The sequence below is a fragment of the Rhinatrema bivittatum genome, chromosome 7, assembly GCF_901001135.1.
Source record: "Rhinatrema bivittatum chromosome 7, aRhiBiv1.1, whole genome shotgun sequence".
Taxonomy (NCBI): Eukaryota; Metazoa; Chordata; class Amphibia; order Gymnophiona; family Rhinatrematidae; genus Rhinatrema; species Rhinatrema bivittatum.
In genome coordinates this window covers 295,122,023-295,144,455 of record NC_042621.1, presented here as the reverse complement: position 1 = coordinate 295,144,455, position 22,433 = coordinate 295,122,023, and the positions used below count along the sequence as shown (strand labels likewise).

Below are 22,433 nucleotides of genomic sequence, written 5' to 3'. Positions count from 1 at the left end.
GAGTTTTGCGATGCCACTCTATAAGCATTTTGAACTGAGCCACCAAGAAATATCTCTCCTAATCTGGAACTCCCAATACACCCTGTGATTTAGATTTATAGAGAATGTGGCGTGCTATAACGTGGTCGTCTACCTCCCCATATATAAGTGAGCAACCTCTTCTGCCATTGTGCTAAACGCTTGCGGGGGATATCAATAGGTAGTGTCTGAAATAAATATAGCAGTTTAGAGAGGACTGTCATTTTTACCGCAGCAATGCGACCTATCCATGAAATCCTATATCTGTTCCATTCTTCCAGCTCTTGAGTTATCTTCGACCACAGATTTTCATAATTTAAGAGGAAGAGGTCATGTGTGGCGCTAATATAGACCCCTAGATGTTTTAGTTTATGGCCAGCCCATTTGAATCTAAATCGCTTCTTAAGGGAGGCTTCTATATCGGGCGGGATGTTAACATTAATTTTATTATTTATTTAACAGTTTTTCTATACCGACATTAGTAGGCACATCATGTCGGTTTACATAAAACTTTAGCAGAATCTCGGACTTGTCCCAGTTAAGTCGAAAGCCTGAGATCTTACTAAAGGCTTCCAAGGCTGCGGATAGGTGCGGGAGAGTGGACTCTGGGTCAGTCACCATTAATAAAATATTGTCCGCAAAGAGTGACAATTTTGAGGAAAATTGTTGTACTTCTATTCCCTGAATTCCCGGATTGTGTCGTACCGTATTAGCAAAGGGCTCCAAAAATATCGCAAACAAAAGCGGCAACAGAGGGCAACCCTGCCGAGTGCCCCACCAGACTGGAAAAGAGGGAGAGTATCCACCATTTATCTTGATACAAGCAAGTGGATCAGTGTATAGCTGTTGGACCCATTGTATAAAGTTATCTCCGAAGTTTAGTTTCTTGAGAAGGGCAAAAAGATATGGCCAGTGTACCATATCGAAGGCCTTCTCGGCGTCAACCAAGAGAGCCACCGTAGGAATGTTATGTTTTTTGACCCACCATCTCATGTCTAGGATCTTGTGAACATTATCACTAGCCTGACAACCCAGTATGAAGCCTGCCTGATCTGTGTGTATAATCTGAGCTATAAAGCTGTTAAGCAGAGTCGCCAGAATTTTTGCCAGGATTTTCAGGTCAATGTTTACTAACGAAATTGGCCTGTAGGAGCCACATACAGTGGGATCTCTACCCGGCTTGGCAATAATAGTTATGCCCGCTGTGTTAGCTGAGGAAGATAGAGGTATTCCCTCTTTCAGAGCCCGAAAGAAATTTACCAGAACAGGAGCCAACTGTATGGCAAATTGCTCATAGAACCGCCCCGTGTATCCATCAAGGCCCGGAGACTTCCCTGGCTTAAGGGGTTTTATAGCCTCAAGGACTTCCATCTCTGAAATATCTTTATTTAATATGCAATGTTGTGATTGCTCAAGTGCTGGTAGATGGGAATGATCAAGAAACCTAAGTATCTCCCCTTGATCTATTCCCTCATCGCTCGCATATAGTTCAGAATAGAATCGATGAAATCTCTGCCTTATAGAGGTATTATTTGTCAGCATATTTCCCTCCCTGTTTTTTATCTTGACTACAGTGGATTGGGCTTGTTTATGCTTTAACAGCTGAGCTAGTACTTTCCCAGTTTTATTTCCCCCTTCAAAATATCTCTGTTGGGTGCGTTCCATCTGATGGGCTATAGTTGCGGCATCTAATGAGGCAATCTGGGTTCTTAAGTCATCTAGTTGGGTCAATGTTACCCGAGGGGAATTAGCAGTTTTATGTAAACCCTCCAGTTTCTTTAGTTTAGCTATTAACTGTGCCCTGTCGCCTTCCCGCTTCTTTTTTAAGAAGGAGGCCCGTGCAATAAGTTTCCCTCTGAGAACCGCCTTTAAGCAGTCCCATAGGACCACCGGGTTTACTTCACCATTATCATTCACATCTAAGTATTCTTGTATGTTGGGCTTAAGCTGTGTGACATAAGTGGGATCCTCAATAATGGAATCATTGAGCCGCCAGTACCTGTTGCCCTTATCATAGTTAATCTGTAGTGTGAACCAGATAGGGGCGTGATCCGACCAGACAATAGGTTCAATATCAATTGCAGTAATTTATTTATTTTATTTATTTATTTATTATTTTTGTTATACCGAGTTTCATGACTAGCATCACATCAACCCGGTTTACAGATAACAATGTGTGTAAAGCAGAGCGTAACGTAATAAACAATATTCCCAATAGAAACTTTAAACTTTAAATACAGTAAATCAGTTAAAGGATGTGAGAAAGTTACAATAAAACAGGGAAAATTAACTTGGATCTGGAAAAGGGGAGAGATTGAACAGAGCAATATTTACATTTCAGCCAGTTTCATCAAATAATGTAGTTGTATAGCAAAGTGAATAAATATGACTATGTGAGTAAATATGACGGTACATAAATATGAAACGGTAAATAAATAACCAAGTGAATAAATATGACACAGTTGTGAATGATAATAATATGATAAAAAATTCAGCAGATATTAATGAGTGTAAGTTTGTAGTTGGTGGATTCTTATTTTGATCCAATTTTTGAATACGAGTTTGTGCTGATGTGTGGAGGTTTTATTCAAGGCCTGGGAATGCTTTTTTGAAAAGCCAAGTTTTTAGTCTTTTCCTAAATGTTAGAGAGCATGGCTCCTGTCTCAAATCAGGTGGGATAGAGTTCCACAGAGCTGGACCTGCTGAAGAGAAGGCTCTGAGACTCAAGGATTTATGTTGGTAGGTTTTGGCATGTGGAATTTGGAGTGACTCTTTGTAGTATTCCCTGATGGGTCTGGCGGATGTGTATTTTTTAAGTGGTATTTGTAGGTCGAGTTGCGTGTGTTGGTTGATAGCCTTGTATATGATGTTGATGGATTCTAGGGACAATACCCATGCTCCCCAAAAAGAAATCAATCCGGGAATAGCTACCATGTGGGGCTGAAAAGAAGGTATAATTCCTTGATTTTGGATAACGAGAGCACCATATATCTATCAATCCCAGGCTGCGCATAAAGGATCGTAACACTGTCCGAGCTAACTTGGGATCAGAGCTAGTACCAGAAGAAGTATCCAGATAAGGGTTAAGTGATAGATTAAAGTCCCCCCGATAATCAATTGCCCCTCCACTCCACTTTAATCCACATTTAGAGGTCTTTTAAATAATATTTATTCAAATTGGCCTATATGCAAGCTGCATATCTTTTAATTAGACAAACTCTAAACTATGTCATTAACCTCCTGAGGATGCTATGTCCATATCTCCAGATTGTACTTTTGTTTTTATTTTATGTTAAATTGTATTTTAGTATTCATGTTATTATTTGATGTATATTGTTGTTATTTTGTAATTGTCTATGGTTATATATTTTATTATAATTATGAATGTTGTGCTGTACATTGCTTTAGACTATAAGTGTTAAGAGATTAACACATTTTAATAAATGTAAATGTAAAATGTAACGGAGCTAACAGAAATCTCTGAGGAATTTGTGCTTTATCACAAAAAGCAGCACAGTTTGCTAAGAGAGTCCATAAAGTAACAAGAAAAGAAGACGTACATTAAGACGGAGTATGGTATTTCAGTCACGTGGACCGTCCAAGCTTGCATTCCCAGGTACGTAAAATGAGGAAAAATGTTATTTATTTTTCTTTGATTTTCTGCTTTTAACATTTATTTAAGAAATTTTTTATGCCGATATTAGTCGAAACATCATATTGGTTTACAGTGGAACAAAAGAATGGAAAATACATTGAACAGGGAAGGGACCAATAGAAAGTGTGAAAGGAGCAAAAAACGCACATAAGGCAACATGAGAAAAAACAAATGCAATGCAAATAAAGCAATTAAAACAATTAGAAAATGCAATTGATTAAATTAAATTAAGTTAAAGTTAAGAAACATAACTATGTACAAGGATAGGGTGAAGACTGTGGAGCATGGGGCGCGATTGGGCAGGGGAGCTCTTAATTGTTCGGAGGGTAAGCTTGTTTGAACATAAGCCTCGAGGTGGATTACAATCAAAAATGAGCAGCCACTACTGGCCATGTATTCATCCCCTGTCTAAAATCTCACCTTTTTGAAGCTGCATTTAAATCTTGAACCCTAGCCCTCCTTGATGCAGGCCTGGCTGACTTTTACTCTATTTACCATAATAAATACATTTCTTGAAGCCTTTTAAACATAGTAACACAGTAATGAGGAAAGAAAAAGACCAAATGGCCCATCCAGTCTGCCGCTCCCTGCAGGTTACCCCCATGCCTTCTGTTAAGGGTAGCAATATTTACAATCAAAACCAAACAACTGTCAAACCCAAAACAAAATTACTGCCAGCAACGTTTTTATGGGGTGAGCAGCCTTCTTGATAATTCAGACAGTGATGCTGCTTGAACCTGCTTTGCTTGTGGCCTTGGTCCACAGAAGCAGTCCCGTGCTTTATACCTAATGTCTGCGGATCATTACCTCAGACTGTGAAAGTCAGGGCCCAGCGTTGGCTGTTGTCTGAATCCAAGCAGACAGCATCGAGGCTAATTGGTAAGGGAAGTAATCCCCATGCCTTCTGTTAAGGGAGTAGCGGCCACTCTGTACAGGTTACCCCCATGTACCCTTTCCTTCATTTCCATCCTCTAGTCTTTAGGGCTCCACAGTGTTTATCCCATGCCCTACTGATCCTTCAGCCTCTCCTCATAAGTCTTCTGATACTGACCTCACACCATTTTGGTCACTCTTCTCTGGACCGCCTCCATCCTGTCTCTATGCTTTCTGAGATACGATCCCCAGAACTGAACACAGTACTCCAGGGGAGGCCTCACCTATGACCCATACGAGAGCATTACCACCTCCTTTTTTCTGCTGGTTATTCCTCTCTTTATGCAGCCCAGCAGTCTTCTGGATTCAGCTATCGCCTTGTCACATTGCTTTGCTGTCTTCAGATTGCCAGAAACTATTACCCCAAAGTCTCCCATCACATACAGCTCTTTTGGATTGCCGCACCCCAGATGCAGGACTCTGCACTTCTTGGCATTGAATCCCAGCTGCCATATCTTCAACTACTCTGTCAGATTTCTTAAATCACTTTTCATTCTCTCTACTCCTTCACGCATGTCCACTCTGTTGCAGATCTTAGCATCATCCGCAAATAGATAAACTTTACCTTCTATCCCTTCTGAAATGTCACTCACAAAGATATTGAACAGAACCGGTCCCAAAACAGATCCCTGTGCCACTCCACTTAACACCGTTCTCTCTTCAAAATAGGTTCTACTTACCTGTCGGTCAACCAGTTTGTAATCCACTCCACCACCTTGCTGCCCACTCCCAAGCTTTCCATTTTAGTCACGAGCCTCCTATGCGGGACCGTTATCAAAAGCTTTGCTGAAATCCAAGTAAATCACATTACGTGCTCTCCCTTGATCCAACTCTCTAGTCAGATTTGTCAGACAGGCTCTTTCCCTGGTGAATCCATGCTGCCTTGGATCCAGCAACCCACCAGATTGTAGATAGTTCACTAGCCTTTCCTTTACCATAATCTCCATTAATATCCTACCACCGAGGTGAGGCTAAACCTCCTTTCTGCTACCACCCTTATAAAGTGGGACCTAACCACTCTTCTCCAATCTCGCAGCACCACTCTCGTCTCCGGGGATCTATTGAACAGGTCACGCAGCGGAGCCGCCAGCACATCTCTGAGCTCCCTCAGAATCCTGGGATGCGCCTCATCCGGCCCCATGGCCTTGTCCACTTTGTTTTCCTAGCTCTTTCCATTCATTCTCTTCTGTAAACAGGGTTGCATCTACCCCATCCATGGTATTGTCCTTCTCCAGGGACTTCTTTAGTGAACACTGAACTGAAGTATTTGTTTAAGATTTCCACATATTGATCCTCATCACCTTTCATTCTCACTATACCACGTTGGGCCTTTCTTCTTTCTCTGATATACCTGAAAAATGTTTTGTCACCTCGCTTTACCTCTTTGACAATCCTTTCTTCCGCTTGACCTTTTGCTTTCCTGATTTCTTTCTTCGTCTCCCTCAGTTTCACCAGATAATCTTCCCTGTGTTCCTCTTTTAGGAATCCTGAACACTGTTCTTTTTGTCTTTGTTTCTTCAGTCACCTCCTTTGAGAATCAGACCGGTTTCTTTTTCCTCTTGCCTTTGCTTACTTTGGGTACTTGCCAGGTTCTTATGGCCTGGATTGGCCACTGTTGGAAACAGGATGCTGGGCTTGATGGACCCTTGGTCTGACCCAGTATGGCATTTTCTTATGTTCTTATGTTCTTTTCTGACATAGAGATCTGTAATCGCTCCTTTTAATTTGGCCCACTGATGTACCACCTCACCCACTTTTTTCCAGTCTTCTAGGTTCTTCCTCCAGGTACGTCCCCATTTTGACAAAGTCCGTAATTTTGAAATTCAAAATTCAAGATTCGAGTGACTTCTCTGAATCTTATTTGCAATATCAAACCAAATCTTCTGATGATCACTGGTGCTGAGGTGAGCACCTACCGGGACATTAGAAACATTGTCCCCATTAGTGAGCATTAGGTCGAGTACAGCTCCTCCCTCGTGGGTTCCATTACCATTTGTTTGAACAGAGCCCCTTGCAGGGCATCCACTATCTCTCTACTTCTTGTAGATTCCGCAAAAGGGATTCTCCAGTCTACATCCTGCAGATTAAAATCACCTTTTATGTGTCTTATCTGTGTATCTTGACTAGACTAAGGGGTGGATTTATCAAAATGCGGTAAGTACTCTCTCTCTCTCCCCCCCCCCCCCCCAAGGCTCTGAAGCTGTCAATGGAGCTGAAATCGGACTTACGGGAGACATCGCAAATGGTGATGAAACCTTACCGCATGGTCACGGCAGCTATCGCACAGCCTAACGCATTTGAAAGAGGTGTAGTTAAAATCGGCGTTATGGCTGTGCGATAGCTCTTCGCAGACAGGCTAAACGGGGCTTTTCGCATGCGATAAGCCCTTAACGCATGCGAAAACGCCTTACCGCATTTTGAAAAATGACCCCCTAAGTTCCAAAAAGCAGGTACGCTCTCTTATTTATTAATTTATATTCCACTTTTCAGGGTTCAAAGTGGAGTACATTCGGGTACTGTAGGTGTGGAGGGAGGCATACCCTAGTGGTTAGAGCAGCGGACAAACCAGAGGTCAAATGCTACTACCACTCCTTGTGCCCCTGGGCAAGTCACTTAACCCTCCATTTGCCACAGGTACAAACGTAAAGAGTAATTTATCAAGTCGTGATAGGATTCTAATGCGTATTAAACAGCATATATTGTGCGATATACGCAATTATTTGCCTGGCCCTGCCCAGATTCCCTCCCCTATTACAACAAGCTGCTTTGCATGTGATTTGCCCCTTCCAAATACATTAGGGCTGTAACTGGCCCTGCCCTCAACCTATCCCAATGCTCAAAATCAATTGTTGGGGTATGGAAGCCCCCCACATCCCCAAAATGTAGGAAGATATTCATCGGTAGCTCGTGGACACCCCCCCCAGCACTTCCAATCCTCCGAATGGGGCCTGTAGAGCTCCCCAACATTGGTCGGCCCCATTTTTCAAAATACTGCCTACCTGACCTTGCCCCAGCCATGTGATCGGACCTTGGGGGGGGGGGGCGGGGGAGTGCCTCAGGCCCCATCATGAAATCCTCTTCTACCTTTGAAGGGTTGGGGTGCGAGAGGAAGGGGTCAGGGGGGCCCCCACAAACCACCAATGGTTTTTTCCTACATTTGGAGAATGGGGAGGGGGGGAGGAGGCCAGTATACCCCTGATCGATTTTGAACATTGGGGGGGGACGACCTGTGACAGCTCTTATTTGGAAAAGGGGGGTGATGGAGTAAATTTTCTTTACTGAAGTTGGAGTGGGGCCGTGGCCTTGCAAGGACTTACATTTTTTTTTCATTTGTGTGGCGGCTCCGGGTAGAGCCAGGAGTCAGCCTTGACCCCAACTACACTTTTGCTTTTTTTTGGGACACTTTTTTAAGGCATCAGCCCTTTAAAGGCAACGGCGGCCTCGTGAGATTGGGGCTCCCATCACGCCTAATGGGCCAGCAGCCGCGTAGGTTTTTCCCCCGCGTGTGTTTTGCTGTGAGACAAAATGCACCGTACAGCCGCAATTTTTTTGGGGGGGGGGAGGGGGAGAGAGAAAAAAACATCGCGGCATAGTAAATCTTCTTAGATTGTAGGCCTCCTGGGTACAGGGAAATACCTTCAGTACCTGAATGCAATCCATTTTGAAGGGCCTGAAAAATGCTGAATACACGTCAAATACGTACATGAAAGTTATAAGCAGTAGCAGCAGCAGCAGGCAGATGAGAAAGCTAGTACTGAAAAAGTGGGTATTGCTTAGCATTTTCTGGTATGCACAGCAGTGACAAAGTGCCACGTGGGTGCCAGTGCTCCTTTCATGTAGGAAGATGCCACCAGCAAGACGAGTCTCTTCCTGTTTACTTCCACCTGCTGGAAAGGCGCATCAGTGCCAATAAGAGCACTTCTGGCACCATCATGTATGATATGAATTAAAACCCCACAGCCCCACACCAGTTAACCTTAGGGTTGCAAAGCCATAAAAAAAAATCTCATATTATCTGATCATAGCTCCCCTATTTTGCTCAACATTGTAAAAAGCCTTACTGCCTGGTATACGGACGCAGCTGAAGCTGGCAAAGCTGCAGGGTCCTAAAACTGCATCACACCACCACCTGTTCATGAAGGGCCAGAAACGGAGGGCCCAAGCTGGCTCTGGGAAGAAGGCCTCATTATATTTTCTAAGCATGTGCAGGATACACTCCCCACCCTCCCTTACTCAAATATTTAGAAACAGTTTAAACCTGAAAAGCAACGTTTTCCTAATTATTGCCCTTAACATTTGACATTGTAAAAAAAAAAAAAAAACAATTCCTTACCACCAATAACATGCAGGATGTGTCCGTTCTTCCTGACAACCAATACCCGGTGGTGTCCCGTATCCGCAATCACCAAGATGTCACCGGAGCCATCGACCGTCACCTTACCAGGAAACAGCAAAGGGGAGGGTGGCAGCGAGTCTCTGTGCGCAGTTACTGCGACGGGATGGTCTCCGACGTCCCCTTTCTCTTTGTAATACCTTAAAGCTGCCGAGGTGAATAAAAACAGCCTCTCTCGGTTTCCCTCCCCAACCAGAGAAAAAAGCAGGTTTCCGTGCGGTCCCAGGATGACCAGGGTGGGCCAGCAGGACACTTCCAGCTCCTGCCACAGCGTGGCGTCGGCGTCATTCACCACAGCATGGGAGATGTTGTAGCGAAGAACCGCGCTGCGGATATTATCCAGGACTTTCTCATTTGGAAACTTGGCTGAATGGACGCCAACGATCACGAGGCCATCTGAAAGCAAAACGGAAACCAAATTGTACCCGGGTTAATTTTGTTAAACGCATTCATTGTCCTGGCTATTCTATGAAGCAAAAGGTTCATATCCCTGCTGATTTTTGCCATCCCTTTGGAATCACCCGAATCAATATTTGCTGGTTTTAACCCGCACATCCCCAAAATATGAAATTTAATCAAATCATTGTTTTGCTATTTTTCTTAAAATTTTTACATTCATGCTTTCATCGTTAACTTCAAGCAGAATGACTACATTCCTGAGAATATCAACGAGGCCGCTTCTCAGATTTCTAGCAGTGGTTGCAGGAAATGCTTTCCGAAACTTTAAACACAACCAACTCCTCGGGACTGAAACACAAAACAGAATGAAAACAAGGAGAGATTTAGTCATTTTCATTCTTTTCCTTGTCAGCTGAATTATTTAAACCTTTTTTTTTTTTTGGGTCCATGAATGAAGAGGGCAATTTTGAACAGTTCGTGGTGACGCACATTGTACACGCGGACTCTGCAGCCGATTTCCAAAGGAAACTTTATCCGGGTGCATTCCCCTTTGAAAATCGCCTTCAATATACCTGTGCTAAAAGCGCTCGGCTCGTGTTTGCTCCCGCTATTTCTACAGGAGGACGATGGGGGCGCAAAACAACGCGCTTGCAGTTGAGAACGTCAATGCGTCAATGTACGCATGCCGTTTACTCTTCCAGCTTATACACCCTGGCTCCCCATCCTCCCCCAATAATGTCTCTTTTTAACCCAGCGTTCGCGATGTGAGAGCCTTTTCTGCACTTTCAGTCACTGCAAGGAGAAAATCTACCCAGGGAAAATCGTTCAGAGAATTGACCTCCTAATTACCAACATAAAGTGTGCTGCCTTTTAAGAAACGACTAGGGGGCATCCCATGAAGCTAATGGGTATCACTGTTCAAAAAGTATTTTTTCATTCAGTGCACAATTAAATTGTGGTATTTGTTGCCAGAGGATCTGGTAAAAGCATTTAGTGTTTGGACAAGATCCTGCAGGAAAACCACTGTTAGCCTCGAAGACTTGAGGAAGCCACTTCTTATCCCGGTTATAAGCAAGAAAGATTGGACATACGGTAAATCTTTGGGATCCTATCGGGTACTTGTGACCTGGTCACTGTCGGAGACAGGATGCGGGGCTCGGTGGACTTTTGGTCTGACCCTGTATGGCATTTCTTATGATAAATTTATCCACACAGAATAACAAATCAAGGATGTCAGATGAAACAAACATGGGAGAAAGGACAGTTGGGAGACACAAGAGATTAGAAAACAAAACAGGGACTCCTCCTAGGCCATTCAGCCTAATGACCTCCTGTCCAGTGCAGACCACATGGCTCCACATACTCAAGCAGCAGAACTGGATGCTAAAATAGCAGCCAATAAAGACAATGAGCTCTTTGCAAGTAATCAACATCAGGTACTGCAGACAATTTATTACATTTTGAGGGTAATTTTCAATAGTGTGCAGACATACACACATAAGTGGGCGAGCCTACAGTTATAACCTGTGCAGTGGGAGGCACACAGTTATGAAATAATGCAAAAAACACAGATGTATGTTTCAGTGAATGCATATAGTTTTCTTTTAATGCAGGTAAGCACATAGTTCATACACCTAGGGGTCCATTTTCAGCCACCGTGCACTTGGCTAATTAGCCATTTGTTCCAAACCACCCACCAAAAACTGCAGAAAAATGAGAAGTCCGATGTAAGTTGCGTGACTTGATTAGCAGGCGTAAAAGCATGCGCACATGTTTGAAGATGATGTATGCGCATTTTTAGTTTATAAAATATGTAAAATGTGCGCAAACTTCCAAACCCCAGCCTGTATTGCCCTGGAAACGCTGATCTTCTCCTTGCGTGCTTTTCCACATGGTGGCGACAGTTCGTGCATAACCCTGCCCCTGTTCTGCATACATAATGGCCACCAAGCAATACCATCTGCATCAGCACGTCACAATTTTACAGTAGCAATCACTGGGGCCTGTGTAATAACCGCTCGTTAAAATGTGCACTGTTCAGCTCTTATGCCAGCGTGCTAAGTGTTAATGAACCTGCATATGCTAATCAGGTACACAGCAAACGAAGGACTTCATTAGTCATTCACGTGCTAGGTACTAAGACCCCCCTGAGCAGAAGTTAAATTTAACATGCTCTTTAAGGAGGTGATTTTCAAAAGAAAATACCTACATAAACCCTGGTTTGTGCACATAAATCTGCTTCTGAAAATTATCCATGGGTAGTGGGTAGTTCGGGGAAAGTAAGTATTGAATACAATTTTGCATGTACTTTCTCCCAGACTCGCAAGAGACGATCTGGGGGGAGGCTTTCTAGAAGCCACCAGAACCAAAGACACATCCTCTAAGAGACTGAGCAGTTGCAGAATTAATCTCTCAACATCCTCATGAAGCTTCAAGAGTATCTTCATCACTAAGGGAATCGGAGCATACACATACAGAAGATCCTTGCTCCAATGATGGGCAAAGGCATTCGAGGCTGGTTTGCCATCTGACCTGTACAGGGTACAGAACCAAGGCACCTTCCTGTTGCAAGGAGATGCGAACAGATCTACATCTGGGCTCTCTCAGAGGCAGAATATCCAATTTGCTACTCCTGGGTCCAGGGACCACTCATGGGGTCTGAAGGCTCGACTCAGCCTATCCTCTACCATGTTCTCCATCCCAGCCAGGTACATGGCCCCAAGCAGTATCCCGTGGGACAGCACCCATGACACAGGAGGTATGATCCTGTGCTACTCTGCTTGTTGACATACCACATGGCTACCTGGTTGTCGGTATGGATCAGGACAACTTTGTTGGACAGCCGATCTCTTAAAGCCAATAGCGTGTACTGGATCGCCTGAAACTCCAGGAAGTTGATTTGACAAGAGTGTGCCTGAGGGGACCAGAGACCCTGGGGGCTGAAACTATCTACATGATCTCCCCACCCAGGGTGGACACATCTGTGGTTAGGACAATTTGAGTAGGGGAACTTTGAAAAGAAATCCCTCATTCTAGATTTGAAAGTACCTGCTGCCAGGACAATTTGTCCTAGAGAAATGGAGGTGACTCGAATGCGATCCTGGAGGCTCTAAGTAGCCTGGCGCCACGGTGACCTCAGAGTCCATTGGGTTCTGCGCATGTATAAATGTGCCAAGGGAGTGACATGGACAGTTGCAGCCATATGGCCTAACAGCTTTAACAATTGCCAGGCACCTGCTGCTTCTGCTGAATCTCTGCCATTATGGGTGACAAGGTGACGGTCCTCTGATGAGGCAGGAAGGTCTTGGCCTGAGCCGTGTCTAGCAAGGATCCTATGAAGTCCAACTGAAGTGACAGGCTGAGATGGGACTTCGGGTAGATGATAATGAACTATAATGACTCCAACACCCGGATGGGTGGAAATATTCCTTCACGGAGAGGGTGGTGGACGCCTGGAATGCCATTCTGGAGGCATTTCAAAGGGGCATGGGATAAACACTGTGGATCCCTAAAGGTTAGAGGATGGAAATGAAGAAAAGAGTGCATGGGGGGTAACTTGCTGGTGTGGCGGTTACTACCCTTAACCATCAAGCCTTCATGCTGTTGATGCAACTCCATCATTTTTCTCTGCTTTAACAGCAGGGGGAAAAGAGGAAAAGGGGAATTAGATTCAGACAGCAACCAACAAGGACATTGGATTTTATGGTCTGGGAAAACAAATAAGCATGGGGATAACTTGCTAGTGTGGCGGTTACTACCCCTAACCAATAAGCCTGATACTTTGCATGCAACTCCAACATTGTTCTCTACTTCAGCGGCAAGAGGTAACAGGGAATTGGACTCAGACAGCAACCAACAAGGGCCCGGACTTTGATGGTTTGGGAAACTAAGTAAGGGGGTGACTTGTATAACGCAGCAGATGCTACCATAAGCTTGCTAGGCAGCCTAGATTGGTCCTTTTCTGCCGTCATTTACTATGTTCTATGGCGGCCCTTGCCTGAGATGTGCATTTGACCAGCCAATCGTTCAGATATGGGAAAACATGCACTCCCAGCCTACGGAGGTGTGCCATTACCAAGGCCAGGCATTTTATGAAGACTCGTGGGGCTGACACTAGGCCGAATGGCAACACCCGGTACAGAAGTGTTGTTTTCCCACCACAAATCGGAGATACTGTTTTGACTGGGGAAGATCTCAATGTGAATGAATGCATCCTTTAGATCAAGAGAGCACAGCCAGTCCCCTTTTTGCAAAAGGAGAATCAAGGTGCCCAGGGAAACAATCCTGAAGTTTTCTTTTTTTAGAAACTTGTTCAAGGCCCTTTGGTCTAGAATTGATGGAGTGATCCTGTTCTCTCTGGAATCAGGAAGAACTTGGAGTAAAATCCCTGACCCTTTGCCCTGGTAATATAGGCTCGACCGCCCTGACCATTAAGAGGGAGGAAAGCTCCACTAGTAGTATCTCTTGATGCACTATTGACCCCCAAAATGGGCACAGAGAGCAATTTGGCGGAACACCCAATAGATTCAATTGATACTCTTGATAGACGATGGAAAGAACCCACTGGTCTGAGGTTATACTGGGTCACTGGTTCGCAAAGAACTATAGCCTGCCTCCAATCAGAGGGTCCAATGTCCCAGGTACGGGTGACTGGCTTACACTCCCTACAACCCAGTCAAAACCCTGCCCCTGGAGTTGAATGAGACTCCTGGGGCTTAGGGCTCTCTGAGGCCTGGGATGGCTGCAGGAGCTCTGATGGTGCTGATGGGTGCAAGGGGGCGGAGGATAGTACTTCCTTTGGTGAAAGAAAGACTTCCTTGGCCCTGCCTCACCTGCCTCCTAGACGAGGAAGACGGGTTCAGAGTGCTGACGGGGAGTTGGAGGGTTTCATGGTGGTCCCAAAGTTAGGGTGAGGGACGCCATGGCCCATCTCCGAAGAGATTTTCCACGTACATGGCATGTCAGTGAATCGTTCCTGTACCTCTAGTAGGAGATCTGAGGCCCGCAGCCACGCCATTCTACAGGCGCCGATTCCCACTGCAGAGACTATTAATGCCATTTCAAAAACATCGTAGATTGTTCGTATTTTCCACTTTCCATACCCTTATGCACCAGTGACATGAGGGTGTCCTGCTGCTGTTGAGGCAGCTGCTCCTTCACCTCCTGCACCTGCTTCCAGATGTCCTGGGAAAACTGGCTCATGCACAGCTGGTAGGCAGCAATGCGGGCAATGAGCATGGCGCTTTGAAATATGTTCCTCCCAAGAGCGCCCATCGTTCTGTGGTCCTTCCCCAGGAGTGCAGAGGAATGAGTCCGAGAATGCCTGGCCCTCTTGAGGGCAGATTTGACCACCATCGACTGGTGGGGCAGCTGACGCATATCGAATTTGGCAGCTAGATAGACCCCCCATCTATCTTCTTATTAATGGGAGGCACTGTAAGGGTTGTACCCATATCCTCAGCAGCAGCTCCTTAAGGATCTCATGCACCGGGACCACCACGATCTCCTTAGGAGGCTCCACTAACTGGGGCATCTCAAGAATTTTGTGCCTGGCACATCCTCCTCCGTTAACTACTGAAAAAGGATAGCTTCCGCCATCACCCTCATGAACCCTGCGAAGGTCAAGACCTCGGGCGACTTTTTAATTGTCTTTTTGTGAAGCGTTCCAGAACTTTCTGAGTGAACCCAGGCAGCAGTATCGAGCAAGGTGTCCGCTACCATGAACCGAGGCCCGGATCCTGAGACAGACTGGCACAAACGACAGGCATTCTGTGCAAAGGAGGAAAAGAAAACTGCTGCGTGCTTTGAAGCGGCAGAGTAGAATTATTCAATTAACTGCTGTCATTATTAACCCCTTAGAGTCCGAGTCATTAAGCAGCCCCCACACCTATAGACATGGAATGGAAGAAAAGCTTTGGGGGGGGGGGGGGGTCAACGCTCCGCACCTCACTCACAGGCCAATGCAATAAGAGGTGCAGTAAAACGGGCACCCGATGCAATGTGGAAATGAGCTGCTGCATTAAAAAAAGGACGCGCTAGGGAAGAATTTGTGTCCCTAGCGCTCAAATGCATCGGGCGCCCGGGAGACAGAGCTGTGCACCCACATTTGCAACAGTGGCTCAATATGAGCTTCCATTTTATCCTGCCTCAGTTGATTTTGCCCAATATACATGCACAATATACACGCCTGGAACGTCTATATTGTGCGTCCAGAAATTTTCTTTTTTTTAGATCAAGTCGTTACATTATTCCTTCAAGCAGTAGATCTAAGTATTGCAACGAAACTTAGGAGGAGCCACTCAGAACAGTATTTTTGCATTTCTCATGAGCCCCTGACTCACGGAATGACAATGCCAGTTCTGGGGACGCCGTTAAATTTGCTGCATTAAAAAAAAAAGCGTGTGCTGGGCACCCGGTGATTTACTGCATCAGGGGGTAATAGCTAATAGCCTCATCTACATGGAAATTACGTGTGATAAGTGCTATCAGCTATGCAGTTGTTTGGGTGCCAGTTTTGGACACGCTTATCTCCTTATTGCATCAGGTGTCAGTCTAGCGCATCCAAAACTCGCGTCCAACCTTGCGTTAAGCTGGGCGCACTTCATTGCATCGGCCCCTAAATGTAGATGGCATTGCAGCCTAATTTAGACCAGCAATTCATTCACTAGTCAGTGCTAAACACCAAACTTTGCTTGCACGCTTTAACTCGACTCCCACAGCTGCTCAATTTTAGCCGTCTATTGAAAGCAGTTCCCTAAATTGAAACGCTCATCTCTAGGCACCAGGAACCTTTGAAGACTGACCTGCTTCGCACCAGAAATAATGCCATGAATGTTCTCAATGCTCTGAAGAGTTAACTTTCATTCCTTCCTGCTGACCTTTCCAATAACAGAACGGGCCCAGCCCTGGGATCACTCAGAAGGGGCCGCCTGTCAGCTGGGGCCTTTCAATGTTCTGCCTTGCAGAACTGCTGGCAGCTTTCACAGCGCCTTCCTCTCTGCTGTTTATTCCATCAGGTAAAATTTCAAAAGCTGAAAACCTTCTGATATCATAATAAACGTTCTGGCTCTTTTATCGACTTCCTTGGTCCTTTTGCTTTTTGTCAGTGATGCCTGACAGCCCCCTCCCTGGCCCTGACTGTGAAGCCTCAATCTTTCAGCAGCTCTGCAAACACTGATTATCCTTACATAAGCAGCACAGGCAGGAAATCACCAGACGGTCTTGTCATGTAGGACACAGTCACAGAATCCCTTTTGTGTTTATTTTACGCACATTTTTTTTAAAATAAAAAATGATGTCTTTCTGGAAATGTATTCACCACACACCAAATCCAGCCTTAATAGATTTGGTGTGACCTGATGTACAGCTTTACTTGGGTTTGGATTCCCAAACTTACAAATGGTTCAAATGAGCAATTTTTTTATTTTTTTTTGTCATAAGACAACCTAAACCGAGCTTGATGCAACAAAAGGCAAAGCAACATAAACCCAATACATAGGCTGCAGAGCTCTGGAACTGAAAAACAAACCCCCACTCAGATGAAATCTCTACCTCCGTCAGTCACCGTGTGAGCCTTCAGGAAGTCGTTCGCTCTTCCCTGTGCCCAGACTGATCAGCTCTCGGGACCCGACCCCGGTAAGGTCGTGCACGCCGACAGAACCGCAATAAAGGTGAGGACGATGATATATGAAATCACACAGGCGTGCACATACTCGATCCTCGGTCACCTTTGCAATGCTCCAGTCACCATGGTGAATACCCCTCCCTCGGCATATTTAGGGAAGCCGCGCTCACTAACGGGGGTCACACTCTCAAAGAGACTTAGCCAGCTAAACTCAAAGCCTTGGGAAATCCTAGTAACTGGCTAAAGTTATTCACTCAGCCAGCAAACATCTGGGGAGGAGCCGGAGACAAGGTTGGAATGGGGGAGGAGGGGGGAGAGGAAGGAAAGTTAGGTGGCTCTCACGTTCACTTTCACTGCCAGCTGTCTGACTTTGCCAGACCCAATGATCAAACCCCGCCCCCTACCCCCCAACAGGCACCCAATCAGAAATACCCAAAGTATGCCCTCCCCGCTACCGCATCCCAAGCCTCTTCCCGGTACCCAATCAGAAATAACAGATTGCACCCCTTCCCTCCATCAAGCCAATAATGAGAGCCCCCTCCCAAAAACAGAGCTCATCCCTTTTCGATAGGAGGAAAGGCGGGAAGGGTCTGCCCAGCATGGAGGGAGAGGAATCCTGCAGACAGGAGGAGACTTTGTGATTTAGGAACGGGGAAGGAGGCATGGGGGCATATTTTTTTTAAATATAGAGTCAGGAAGGAAGGAGATCCATGTTTGTTTGTTTGCTTTTTTATTTTAAAAGAAGACTTGGCTGGTTGCTACCTCATTGTGACCAGCTAGATCTAGGAAATCCACCAAAAAGATAAAGCCGCTCATTTTGAATCTTGCTCTTTGACAATGGAGCCCTAAGAGGTTCTGCCACAGTCGTAAGAAGGTGGAAAACTCTAAATCTTGGTGATCAGCAAGTTGTCCCCATGATCCACCCTACTAGGGTCCACTTCTGCACGATGAATCTCATTTGCAGTTGTTTGCTGGGTCCTGGAGTGGGATGGCGCAGTGCACGGGGGCGTGGACGAGGGGACGGTACACTACGGTTACTGCACTTTCAGAGTTTGTCCAATGTGCGAGACCACTTTTGAAAGGGCTGCGTTGACGAGGTAAAGGTGTCCACATTGAGCGGCTACCTTAGCCTGGCAGGGGTATAGCGCTGAATGCGCCGGCTATCATAAACGTAGCCACTTAGCTAGTTAAACCTAACTTTAGGACTGCTCTTTGACTGTATCAGCCGGATAACACTGGAAAACAAAAAAAGGCATTATCTGGCTAACTTGTTCAGATAACGTTAGGACAGTCAAAGAGCCGGAACGCCCCTGATATAACTGGATAAGTTTTTAGTCAGATAACAGGTTATGCAGCTATGTCAAGGGTGGTCAGCCGTGCAGGATTTTTCAGTCCTGGCATTTCTTCAGCTAAGTGCCAACGTAGCCGGAAAAGCGCACTGAATATGGACCTCCTAAAGTTCATGATCTTCTTCCGTCCGATGCCAGGGTGTTGCAGAGATACGCCCAACATGAGCGGAACTGAATTCCAGCAGTGTCATCTCCAGGGTTACAGACTGCTGGAGGCACAGAGATGCATTTATTTACCAAATATCCAAAGAAACGAAGGGGCCTCACTTTCTTCCAGTTGGTTTTTCCTAAAACAGAGAATACTGCAAATCTAACAACTAAATAGCACCAAGGAAACGAATCAACTAAAACGTGTACTAGTCTCATCTTTACCCATGGCCGCGAGGCTCCGTGCACCAGCACCGCAGGCGGCCTGATATGTCCCATGTCCCTCTACCACTGTCCTGTCATGGACGGTTAAACTTCCACTACTTGCCAGGTGCACTTTTAAAATACCGGCGAGAGCTTTATTTTGCATGTTTGTAGTGCGTTGCTTGGAAAATATTTCTAGAAATAGCTACCGTGTTAACTTTAGGGGTTACAGTTGCTCACTTTACTGTAGTGACAACGGAAAGATAATAATTCAGCAGAACTTAACCAATGGCAAAATGAAGTCTGGTTATCGTAAACGGTGCTTTCCGTAGATAGCAGGATGGATTGGGGCGGATGTGACAAGAGACTGATGTGAATGGATAGAAAGAGGCATAACCAGCAGAAAAGAGGCCACTGGCGAAGCCTCACCTGGAGTACTGTGTTCAGCGACGCCATCTCTCAAAAAGGTCAGAGCTCGGTTAGAAGCGGTCCAGAGGAAGGCAAGCAAAATGGTGCAGGGTCTGCACCAAAAGCCAAACGAGATAAGACTGAAGGACCTAAATATGCATCCCCTAGAGAAGAGGAGAGATGGGAGCAGGGTACCATACAGACTTTTTAATACTTGAAAGGTTAAGAATGCTCAATGAATCAAACCTTTCTGGTGGAGCGGAAGCTGTGATGATATGAAGCCCTCCCCAGAAGATTTTACTGACGAGAGCTATGACAACAGGATGCAGTGTTACAGGTGGGGCTCATCAGCCTCGCACAAAAAAAGTCATGCTAGGCCTTCAAAAGTCTGCCACATGAAAGCACACACCACCGCAGAGATGTGTGAAAAACTCACACCACCACTACCACCTCATACAATGCCCGCACCTAAATACCACCTACAAATCTAAGCAACTGTGTTTCAGTCTTTTTTTTCCCCTGTAAATGCAATGTTTATATGTTTGCAGGTTTTGTGTGCACATTACCGGGTGACAGAAGTCAGGTTATTTGTGGCAGTGCCGTAAAGCAGGCGACGCCTTCCGTCAGCTTGGAAAGTTCGCGGGCGTGAGTGGAACCCAGCAGCGCAGGCTACGTGCAGAAATTTCCCGCTGCTTGTCAGCAGGTATCAACACGTTCAGGGGGCATTGACGCGCGCAGTTTTGAAAATGGAACGTGCGCTCATAAATGGTTTCCCAGCTTCGTCACTCCCTCTCCCTCCAGCGTACGCAAACGTACGCACAAAATCATTTCTGCTTGTATTTTTAAGTGGACAACCAGCAACCCCCTCTCCCCCCAGCAATTTTCAAACTCCATTTCTGCACATAACTCCGAGTTTTATGCGTGTAAATGCTGGTGAAAAGCAGGCCTTATGGGATCTGTTTAGTTTCTCATTGGCCACATTTTTTTTTTTCTCTAGGAAATGTTTTTAAATTTCTGAATTTTGATGACTCAACCTCTAAGAGCAGGTCCCATTTTTCAAACTTGGTTAATCTGGGGATTACGGTCACACCCAATGTAATTTCCCTCTGGACACAGGATCCCGTACTAGAGCGCAGGGCAGCCCAGCTTTCTATTTCATTTTATTTAGGACCGACAGCAAATGAAGTGCTTTACTTGGATAAATCCGTGAGGGAAGGTTTACGGACTTGAAAAGCTTACAATTTGACTGATGCAGGGAATAGTGCATGACGGACGTTAGTAGGCAAAGAATTTGAGTTTTATGCTAATTACACTACAACTATGTAAAGGAAATTTTTTTTAAACTTTATTCACTTATAACCCATAGGACACATAAAATCTATAAAATCAGTGACTAATTTTCACACAACACACACCATTAAGGTTCACAACGCATTATCTAAAATAATACTGTAAACAAACAATAACACACTAAGTTCAGTGCCAAACTGTCTCCAAATGAAAGGGCTCCAAAAGCTTGGGTTAAAAGAAAAGCTTTTACTTTCTTCCTGAACGATTCGCCTTCCTCTAGCTGCACGTCTGCTGGAAATGTGTCCCAGAGGAGAGGCTCCGCGTGGGCTCTTGCAGCGCTCAGATGGCCACGGCTCAGTGGTGGAGCCTGCAAGGTCATGGTTTCCTCCAAAGGACAATAATCTAAATCTCACTCATAAGGCAACTGGGGGGCCAATGGAGGGCGGGAAGAACAGGGGTAAAACAAAAAAAAAATGAACACTGCTGAGTGCAATGAGCCATGTGGATCACCAGAATTTAAGGCTCTATGGGTAGAGAGCTGAATGCCAACTCTAACTTCTTGTGTCCCTCCATTTAAAAGGAGCTAAACCACTGAATAATTTGAGGATCTGTTCCCATACCGTGTAACCACTGGAGCAATAGCGAGTAGCTCAGTGTTGATATCAAGGAAAACTTAGAATCTCCTCATAGCATTCCCATGATCTAAATACAACATCTAAGACTCAAGAACAGAGTCAGACAAGGCCTCTGGCCCATGGCTTTTGTGAAGCCCAGAATGCTCAAGTTCTCTAAAAATGGAATATTTGAGAAGGGATGGCAATTACTTAGGTCACTGACATCAAGGCTTTTTTTTCCCTTAATGACTGGCCTTTACAATGCTCTTTTGGCCTTACATCAAGGCTTTTTTTCTTAACGACTAGCCTCACCACTGCAAGCATCTTTCTTGCAAAGACTGATTTACCAATTTGGTGTTAAGTATTAACCATTAATGATTTTACAACATTACACGTTACTGAGGAACAAGATACAATAAGAATCAACTTGATGGTACTTAGGGTACATAAGAACATAAGAACATGCCATACGGGGTCAGACCAAGGGTCCATCAAGCCCAGCATCCTGTTTCCAACAGTGGCCAATCCAGGCTACATGTACCTGGCAAGTACCCAAACACTAAGTCTATTCCATGTTACTGTTGCTAGTAATAGCAGTGGCTATTTTCTAAGTCAACTTAATTAATAGCAGGTAATGGACTTCTCCTCCAAGAACTTATCCAATCCTTTTTTAAACACAGCTATACTAACTGCACTAACCACATCCTCTGGCACCAAATTCCAGAGTTTAATTGTGCGCTGAGTAAAAAAGAACTTTCTCCGATTAGTTTTAAATGTGCCACATGCTAACTTCATGGAATGCCCCCTAGTCTTTCTATTATCCAAAAGAGTAAATAACCAATTCACATCTACCCGTTCTAGACCTCTCATGATTTTAAACACCTCTATCATATCCCCCCATCAAGCTAGGGCGAGATATCATAGCTTGATGGTACTCAGGGTAGGGTGAGATAAGATAGTAGAACTTTCATCTTTGTGAGACTTTCCTCACTCCAAATGATGTCAAATGTTCACCGAGGCGTACTGAGCTGTTCGTAGGTCTCACTCTACATGAAAAACTGGCCCCTAAACCAACACCGCCATCTCACCTCGAGCTATTAGCTGGCCCTCTTATAGAGATATAAATACTTGACTACTATGAAAGCCTTATAGAGGCTCTCTCCCCCCCCCCCCCCCCATAGTAATAGCTACCTGTCTGGCACTTTGCGAGCTGCGAAACAGAAGTATCACAAGGTGAGAAAACTTTACGGAGCGGGATGCCAGTGGCCAGTGGTTGGTGTTCCACCTTCACGGAGCGGAAGGATGAAGGGCTGCCATCTCCAAATTAAAAAAAAACCAAAAACAAAAACAAAAAAAAGGGGTGGGTAAGAGTATGTAAAATTAACGGTGAGTTCATAGG

The 22,433-nt window shown here is 45.1% G+C and overlaps 1 protein-coding gene across 1 annotated transcript in view; it reads right to left on the bottom strand.

Annotated features, from left to right (window-relative positions):
• Positions 1-22,433, bottom strand: part of NHLRC2 (NHL repeat containing 2) — a 167,858-nt gene that overhangs the window by 105,065 nt on the left and 40,360 nt on the right. Inside the window, exon 3 of the mRNA XM_029610452.1 lies at positions 8,940-9,395. Within this exon, the coding sequence (XP_029466312.1) occupies positions 8,940-9,395 (456 nt within the window). The remainder of the gene's footprint in view (positions 1-8,939; positions 9,396-22,433) is intronic.